Source organism: Lupinus angustifolius, unplaced genomic scaffold (assembly GCF_001865875.1).
Source record: "Lupinus angustifolius cultivar Tanjil unplaced genomic scaffold, LupAngTanjil_v1.0 Scaffold_209_13, whole genome shotgun sequence".
Lineage (NCBI taxonomy): Eukaryota > Viridiplantae > Streptophyta > Magnoliopsida > Fabales > Fabaceae > Lupinus > Lupinus angustifolius.
In genome coordinates, this window is record NW_017726909.1 from 6,759 (window position 1) to 17,138 (window position 10,380).

General features: G+C 27.8%; 1 protein-coding gene across 1 annotated transcript; it reads right to left on the reverse strand.

Moving 5' to 3' along the window:
- Positions 1-927: 927 nt before the first annotated feature.
- Positions 928-7,899, reverse strand: LOC109340609 (GDSL esterase/lipase EXL1-like). The gene is made up of 5 exons (XM_019578333.1): positions 7,609-7,899; positions 4,080-4,210; positions 2,386-2,619; positions 1,441-1,696; positions 928-1,252 (listed from the first exon to the last, which is right to left on the reverse strand). The coding sequence occupies exons 1-5, from the start codon at positions 7,859-7,861 to the stop codon at positions 1,062-1,064; spliced, it is 1,065 nt and encodes a 354-aa protein (XP_019433878.1). The 5' UTR covers positions 7,862-7,899; the 3' UTR covers positions 928-1,061.
- Between the last annotated feature and the right edge of the window lie 2,481 nt (positions 7,900-10,380).

Genomic DNA, 10,380 nt, shown 5'->3' on the forward strand with positions numbered 1-10,380 from the left:
TAATATTAGTTGTGATGTTTTATCTTACTTTATTTTGTAGCGATATCATATCTTTGAGTCTTGGCTTTGCTTCCTAATTAGGTATTTGATGATAATGAGAATTGCGATATGTTTTATTCTAAGTAAATGTAATTCACTTTTGTTAATGCAAAACCTATACAAAATGAATAATAATAATAATAATAATAATAGTTATAAAAATTATACATTATTTATGTATTTTGGGGATACATTAATTAATTTCATGTCGTAGCGGCCGCAACCGCAATAACCATGACTGCAATAACCATGACCGCAATCACGACCGCAATTTAAAACACTATCCTCCATGTTCCAATAGGTTCTCCTTACCTTCTCTCCAATGCCCTACTTCAACTCCAGCCCTCTCCTCTCCGTTCTCACTAGTGTTTCAAATTGTGGTTGTGGTCGTAATTACGGTTATTGCGATCATGGTCATTGTGACCATTATGATGTAGATTGCGGCATTTGCGATGTGAATTATTTTGTGATTAAAAAAATATTTTTGAATTCGATGCGAACTGATATACTTCAAGTGTGATCTGATGCGGTTGTGATATGACAGTCACCACAACCACAATATTACACTCACATCATATGATGTGATCCACAATTTAAATCACTTGTTCTCACCAATACCTCTGGTCTCTCTTGTCACTCTGCTCTAGGTCTAATAGCAATGATTTTATATGTGTTGTTACTTATAAATTCTTAGGCTCATCTCACCTTAGCTAATATGAGACTTTTACTCACTTGAATATCCTACACTCACATATAAAAGGTAGAGATTTCTATTGTGTTTCAAATATGGGTAAAAAAAGACGATATTGTAATTTATCTTATGAATTGGTATACAAGCAAGCATTATTGGCGGATATAGTTTATATCTAACATTTTTAAACTTAATACTTTATCGGGGTGCTGCTTTATTTTTCTTTGAACATATTAATTATTTGGTCCTGAGAGCAAGGTGAAGAATCAACCAACCCTGAAGTTACATCAGAAGCCAAAACTTGTAACATTGTCAACTACAAAAAGTTTGCTCATACGAACTTGTTCACATATTTTTGAAGAAGGGGAGATATAAGCTTTTTATAAACGGTTTCAGTGGGGTGAAAACTGTCCCAAAACACATACTCCAAATCATTGGGACACGTTGGAACAAAACGATTGCATAGCTCCACAACCTCTATTGTGCCTGTGCCACAACATCCTTTGTCTCCAACTTTATAGCCTGCAATTGAACAACCAATTTTTTTTGAAAATGTTTAAATCAATAATCTACCGAAAAATGTTACCATTAAAGTGATAGTGACATGCTTGGAAAATCACCTAGGAACATTGTCATCACTGATATTTTTTAACAAATGCTTGTTACTAAGATAATTACTATTAGCACACCAAATTGAAATTTGGAATTACCATATTTTTGGTAGTTTACAATGATATCAAGGAGAGGGTTGTAAACATCAATGTAAACAATCCTGCTATTCTGCAAGTTCTTGTTAAGGGAATTCAGCTTCTTTGACAATTTGCTGTTAAATAATTCTGCAGCTTCGTTGTACCTTGCTACACACTTTCTTTCTATTCCACCTGCTATAGTTCTCTGAGATGGAAGACACCCAATTGGAGGTACACTGAATACTCCAATCCTTCTTGCACCTAGTTCATATATTTCCTTTCAAATGTATTGAGAGAGGGGAAAGGCATACGTTAGTGTAAGGTATGATTTATTATTAACACTATAGAAAACGTGATTTTACATTCTCTATATATGCTTAACTTGGGATAATGTATGGTTTATGTGTGTCACTTGTTGTATTTAATGTTCAAAATTTTATTAAATATTTAAATCATATTTTCTTCATTAATTGAATATAATTGCATAGGAATGACACATAACTATTGGACACAGTAGATATTTTCATGATTGACTTAGGTTGAGCATTTGCTATCTTTGTCACTCACTTTGTTTCATTTTAATTGTCATTTTTTGGAAAATTGTTTTTAATAAGTGTTGTTTTCAAAATTGAAGACAATTTTAATACTCTTATCAATTATATTATTATCTTCATTATTGTGAAGAGAAAAAATCATTATAAAATAGAATGAGGAGATAGATTGAAAATGATATAAAAGGAAAAACAATAAAAAAATCATTAAAAACAACAAAAAAATCAATTATTTCTTTGGTTTGTATAAAATATACTCAATGGGGGGAGTAGATAAATTGGTTATTTTATAATGTGCTTAGGGACTTTCACTCACCAAATGATCTAAAAAATAAATATATTCTTACTCAATTTAGAGACAAATTAAATTTAAAATAAACTTTTCTATTGTGGTTGAGATGTAACTTGAGCATACCTTTAAGAAGTTAGAAGCTAAGCTGACCAGAAAATCAGTGTAAGCAGGAAAATCATATTGCACTTGTCTAAGACGAGTCAAAAAGTATGTGTTGGAAATGTCATTACTTCCAAACACAGCAAGAACAAGACTATTGGCTAGGATGAAGTTTGTTCTGTCCACTCCAACTTCTCCTTCCAGCTTCCTTATGTATTCTTTGAACAAATCTACTTGACCGGATATAGTTATAGTCGACTGGTTATCATTTAGTGACAAAGTTAGAAGAGAGGAATAGATTGTTTCTTTATAGCCAAAAAAATTTTAAGAGAAAAGAGAGATACTGCATTTGAACTAGAAGGTCTGCTTACGAGTTGATTTTAAAAGGGAAAGAAAGGTTTGAATCAACTAATAAGTATATTTTATAAGTATGAAATCTTTCTTATCCTTTCATTTTGCTCCAATATTAACTCACAAACAAACAATAAATGTTTTATCATTTGCAGCTATATCAAACTAATTAAGTTATCTCATGGGTAATATATATGCACATGTAAAGATTTATATATAGTCAGTATGTTATTTATTATTCATTTGTATTACTGTTTTTGAAGAGTCAATGATAATTGAAAATGAATGATAAATTAGCAATGATAAAAGTCTTATATTGTCGGCGCAGATATTTTTTTCTCATTGAATATATACTAAGTAGAATTAGCAAAATTATCCACAATCCATACAAACTAAATCCCTTCACTAAAGCTAATGAATTTAAATATATATAATTCAATGGATAATGTTGATAATGATTTTTTTCAAATTCATCCATTATATCTACTAGATATCCAATCTATCCAAAAGACAAAAGTTCAAAAAATGACATTCTTTGCTTTTCAATTTCATTTAATTTTAAAAAAAAGTTAAATTCAAATTAATTCATCCATGATTCTCATTCTCGCTTTTAATATTATATTAAATTGATATCAATTATAGGAAATGTGTATGTAGTTAGTATTAAAAGTTTATTCTTAATTATATAATATATATAAGTATGAAATATATATATATATATATATAATGTATGAGTTTTATGCATTGTCACTGCATCATACATCAAAGAAAGTAATCCAAATGAATGGGGATGTTGTAGTGATAATGTATAAATTTTTATACTGATAGTGCATAGATATCACACTCTATAAGTATTTATTAAAAACTTTACATGTAAAATCTTAAACGTCGAATGCTTATAGAATATTGCAAAAAATATTTTTTAAGTGTACAAAATCACTTTTTAAAAGTGTTTTTAAAATAATTTTGAAAGTGTTTTTATAAAACATGATTTTAAAAAATGTTTTATTGAGATAGTAATTTTTAAAGAAATGATTTTGTTCAATAAAGTTTTTAGTTCTAATAAAAAATTAAATGGAATGTATATTTGTCCATCCAAATCCAAGAAAATAGAGTTGTAGATGGATTGGATAGATTGACATTCATCTTTATGTTTAGATATGGATAGATTGAATAACTTAAAATATAGTTTAAATAAATTTATATGGATTTATGGATAAGTTTTCATCCATTCCTTATCATCAAAATCCAAGTTCACTCAAATACATCTATTTGCCACCCTCAACACTAAGATGAAACTTTAGTTTTGATTTTTTTCCACACTTGTAAAGTTGTAATGAAAAAATTGGAGATGAATATAAGCATACCGATGTTAGTGATGTCAAAGGATCATATCCAGCGCCACCTGCTGCGAAACAGACACCAGTGGCCAATTCACTTGGTTGGAGATTTGGATCGAGATATGCTGGTAGTAACTCTTTAATGCCTAATTCTTGAACTAACACAACAATAAAAACTAAGATACATTAATTGATCTGGACTTGCTTTATTTGGTATAATAAGGTGAAGACAAGCCAAGAGTTTTTGGGGGGTGACACCCAAATCAAGTGAAATCATTCTCTTCCGATTGTTGGAAATATTGTTTAGATTACAATTCTAATTTCAATCCTCACAACCACGTGAGTTTTAATGAAATTGAATAAATAACCCATCATTTTTTTACACTTACACAAACTCCTAGTTTTATACTTTTATTATATTGATCACCTCTGCATAAAAAATAAGTGTAATCTTTTAAACAAAAAATATGATAAATGCAATTAAGTTAACCAAAACATGTTATATTGTGGAGACAAGTCCAAATAATATATGAGTCAATATATCTTTATTATTTTTTGTTTGTTACGATAAAGTCTAAAAGCGATTTAAACAATATCTCTTTAGAACTATTGATGCATTTTGTAACAAAAAATAATGAAAATACATTGATTTGTATATTATTTGGACTTGTCTCAACAATATATCATATTTTGTTTTACTTAATTGTATTTATTATATTTTTTTGTTTAAAAGATTACACATATTTCTCATGCAATGAGTGATCAATGCAAGGAGTTTGTGTAGGTGTAAAAAAAATAAAATATAATTTATATAATTTCACTAAAACTTAGAGAGTCACAATGTAATTTAGTCATATTCCTAAGAAGTAAAGAAATGATAATAAATTTACTTTCCTAAAATTGTTAATTGCTGATAAAGTGATATAAGTTGATCGTGGTAGTAGTGGCCCCGTTGTGCTGCACTATTTTGATTATGTTAAAATCTTAGTTACAATTAAAAAAACAAAAAAAATGAAATGGTATTAGTCATATATGTTACTTATCAAAAACCGAATTTAATATTAGTGTAAAAAATATTACAAGCTTAACATATCATTCAATTTTTATATATATTATTTTTACTTTAATGTTAGCAATTATTAAATATGAATGATTCACTCAAAATTAAAAAGTATTACACGATCAATCTAAAAATATTTTCTAAAAGAAAACATATATACTAGTTAAGATTGTCGTTGCAACAATATTAAATTAAAAAAATTACTTAAAACATTGTGTTCATTTATTTTAATTATCAAAGAGCTCGTTATTAACTAAAGTAGTGTTATAAAACTTGGCTCAAACCAATCGATTTGACCGGTTTAATCGTGAACCGGACATCTCACCGATCAGAACCTCTCATCTAACTATACATTGTTAGGACAGGTGGGGGCAACTGCCCACTTACTTTTTTTTCAAATTTAGCTCACGATTTTTTTTATTTTTTTCCAATATATTTTTTTGTATTTTGTGCAATTTGTGTAATCGTTCTAAGATCATAGATAATTGATTAAATTTTTACATGTGTAGATGTAGATATTATTTATAATATTATGTTCATAATAATTTTACAAGTATGAAAGAGATTATGAGGATCATCAATTGTCTTTGTCAAAAATTGCAACAAAAGTCCTAACATCCTATAGATTTTTATGAATTATTATATATATATATATATATATATATATATATATATATATATATATATATATATATATATATATATATATATATATATATATATATGTATGCAAAAATTATATCATATGAATTTCAACGAGTAAGAAAATATTAACTTGATATGTTAATGTCAACATTTTATTGTTGATGTTATTAGTCATTCATGTATGAAATTTTTTTAACTATCTCTAAATTAAGTGTAATTTTGACAATGCGGGAAAAGTAAATACATATTATTTATTTGACCGAGTTATTCATTTTATCTTAACTGTTTTCGTTTAATTACTACAAAAAGATCATTTTCAGTAACAAAGACAACTAAATACAAATATATAGTAAGATAAAGATAAATTTCTTGTATATATATTAAAAAGGAAATAGTTTAAAATTTTACTCATAACACAATTATTGATGAGTTCGAGAGTCTTTAAAAGAATGGATAGCATCACTTTAAATGAATGCACATTTTTCTTTAACGTCTTTAATTATTAATTATTGTTATCTAGAATTAATATGTTATTTTGAAACTTTAAAAGAATTATGTATATTTTTATATTCTTTTTGTTACTAAATCAATCTTAATTAAAAATGTAATTAAATATTGTTGTCTCTCCTAAACTTTGCGTCAAGATCTGCTACTACATTTAACTGGTTTTGCATCAAATTGGGTTGACTCAGTCAGTTTAAGTCTAAATCTAGTAACTTGGGTGGTCGGACCGGTTGGATCGGCCGAGTCAATCAAAAAAATATTTAAAAAAAAACCAAATCGATGTTGTTTTTCAATGAAAACAAGTACTTTTAACTTATTTGTAGTTATGTTTGTCATTTGTTAGTTTACACTATAACAAAATCTTCGTTGTTTAATTAAATTTTAAACTTATTTTATGTTTTTGTCGTAGTTAAAACATAGTTCATATGTTGTTTGATGATGTTATCAACTTACTTGTATCATTTTATAATAGTAAAATATTCTTTTTTTGTTGTTTAATTGGGCATGATAATGTTTTTAAATTTTGAGTACACGATTATTAAATATTGTTACGTAATATTGACTCACTAGTTGAATCAATGACTCATTGACTCAATATCCCGATGATCATTGACTAATCCAAATTTAACAACACTAAACTAAAGTCTAATATAATTGGTAGATAATTATTTTCCTTAAATATAATGTTTGGGCAGGATTTTTCTTTTACACTACAGACATCATCCAATTAATAGTTATAAACTAATCATTTTTATGAGTAAAGATTATTACAATGGTTGTTTATTTACCTAGAAAACTATTTGGCGATTATATCATTTTTATTTATCTAAAAAATTGTGTTAAGTTTTTTTGTATAACCATTAATATTGTATTATTTTATGGATAAAGAAATAATTCATTTTAGGTAACTCATCTCTCTCAATAAATATCGTTATAAGAAATCGAATGGCTGACAATTCGTGAGTATAATTCATTTGTGAAGTTTGTAGCTCACCCCTACGAGGTGATGGAGCAATTTCAGAGGGAGCTTCCAACTCCAGATTGCAATTTTAGAGGGAGTTTCCACTTCAGTAGTAAATTCGGGTAAGGTTTTCACTTCAATAATGAACTTCTACAAATGTCCCTCAGCAAGTAACCATTCATCCTTAACATCTTGATATATATAAAAATAACTTCCACTAATTAATACACATGAACCAGCAATCACATCAATCTCTAGTGTGCATTAAAGTCAAAGCCATGATGAAAAGAGAAAAAAGGCTTCTTTGTTTTTTATGCATGGTAGTTTCACTCACAAAAATCTCACTAACAAAACTTATCTAAAAAGAGAAACCGTAGTATACATACCTATAAAATCAGATGGAACTTTTCCGTTGCTAAATCTACCAGTTGGAATTCCTCCCTTAAAATCTTTCCCATATGGTGGGAAATTGGAGTGTGCCGGTGTTAACAAGTTGTTGTTGTTGTTCCCCGTATCCATGATTGAATCTCCAAACACCAACACTGCTGGTACTGAAACATTTGGTGGCAGTTTCAGAATAGCCTTTGTTTTGCATGAAATAAGTGCTAATAATATGAAACGTAGGAGAAATGAAATCATGAGATAAGAAGAAGAGAAAGCATGTATATCTATGTAGACTCTAGTTTATATATATATATATATATATAGGTGAAACTAACTTCTCTCCGGAAACCTGTCTTAGATGTTGTTTAGTACATTGTCATATATTAATGGAAACATATCATATTAATTAAAAAATTTAATATTTAATATTTATTATTATTATTTTTTGTTTTATTATCACTAGTACATGACAGCATATGAGACAAGATTTAAGACATTTAATCTCTATTAGTCCGGAAATACCAATAATACACCTAAAGATATTAAACACATATAGGGGGACATATAATTGTGTGCATTAAGTATGAGTAGTTCGATAAATTCTAAGTTGCTATTTTTTGTGGTGGATAAGTATATAATGTGTAAATAGATACTTATATCTTAGAATATCAGGTATAGGAGTTTTTTGGGGTCATACTCCAAAATATCTTTTATAAATCTCTTAATAATAGTAAAATTGGCCTGAGTTAACTTTACAACGGAATATTCCCTTGTTCTAGTATAGTATATATAGTCCATCAAATCTCATGTAAACATGTGTTATACTGATCTAGATATATATGATTTTGGGGGATTGAGTCCACTAAATTAAAATGTTGGGACAAGTAGGTGTAAGTTGGAACGTAACCATCAAAATAATTAAGTAGAAATGCAGAAGTCGAAAGCATTGAATTTTCAGCCAGGCTTCGGTGACCTATTAATTAAGTAGATATTAGATATTTAATTAGTTTCACTCAAATTTGATTTGATATTTAGCAAATTATCATTGAATAATAATTGAGTTTGAATTTGCAGAATCTATAAATGTAAATATTATATATAATTGAATCATTTAGTTATTATATTTTGTATTATATTTCAAAACAAATAAAAATATAAATAAATTTTCGTTTTATATAGAAAGACATTAGTTTAAGTCTTTAAGTCAATCAACCTTATTAGCCATGTATAACATTGAAGATGGTGTCCAAAACATTCATATAGAGCGTAGGGGAGCATATATCCCACAGTTTGTATCACTCCATACGCTATAAGCTTGTGATTGGTTAGAAAAATATTTAGTAGTAAAATTTTAACTTAAATATATTTTTCTGACTAATCACAAACTCATAGCACATGGAGTAGTACAAACTGTGAGACGTCATATGTATACCCAACTTGTAAATAGTTGGGTTCATTAAAAGTATATTATCATATATTCAAATATGTGAAAAATACCATATTATTAGAAAATGTTAAGTTTATTGAAGTGTGAAGTTTCACATTTGATATGAGATGTGAATAAAATAGTTTATAAATGGAAAAAACTCATAGAATTATTATCTTAAAATTTTGTTTTAAGACGTGATGTTTCAATCATAACTCTACACTCTTCTCATACCCTAGTAAAAATTAAACTCTCCAATGATAAAAGGTTCCAATGTCATATTCGGTCTAACAGAAAGATTGTTCAATTCCTACTATGTGAGAAAAGTATAGACAATACGAATCCTTGGGTTGCTAAAGAGTTAAATCTTTGGCTATAAATCAGGGAAACCTTGATGAACAACAAAAAATATCAATATGATTGGTCCTAGGGACAGTAAACTTTATTAGTTGGATCAAGTTGAAATCCTAGAGTTGTCATTTGGTAGAGGTTTTTATATAGCCGCCATTTCTGACAACCACCATTACTAACACAGATTAATCTCACTATGAGATACCCTGTCAAACGCCAAGAACATAATTGTAATAAAAGTTACAAGTTTTAAAACTTGTAATATTGAACTGGTTGAGACAACTTGAAGTATAACCCAAACCCAATATCAAAATGGGAAAAATTAATTGTACATAGACAATTGTGAACCTTTTTGTATTATATAGTATAAAGATGGCAAAAAAACCCGACTCGTGAATATCTATGGAAATACTCGTAACGGGTACCTGCAAAAATAGCTTATGGGTGGGAACATGTTTTACAATACCCGCCTTGCGGGTACCCAATAATTTAATATTTAGTTTTTAATTAAATTAATATATATATTTATTATTATTTTAAGATTATATATCATATATTTTATTATTACATCATAATAAATTATACATATTTGATTATAATTACAAATAAATCAAATATACATCATATTATTCATATAGTAATCATTTTTACATATTAATTATTACAAATTATATAAATATATAATTAAAATAAAAAATTCGTTGGGTATCCACAAATATTACGGGTTTGGTAACAGGAAAACACTACCTGCACCAGCCCGTGCCTGTTGTCATCCCTAATCTAGTAATACCATTATTCATTATTGATGCTACAAACAATATAAAGAAAATTAAATTGTTGATACACAACCAAATCTTGAATACCCGGAATACAATATTAACATACATACTATGCCAGCAAAACAATAGTGTTTAAAATTGTCATTTAATAACATTTTCGGAGTGCTTTCTGTATGAGCGTAGTAGAACATAAGGTTTTATTCAACAGCTTTTTTTGA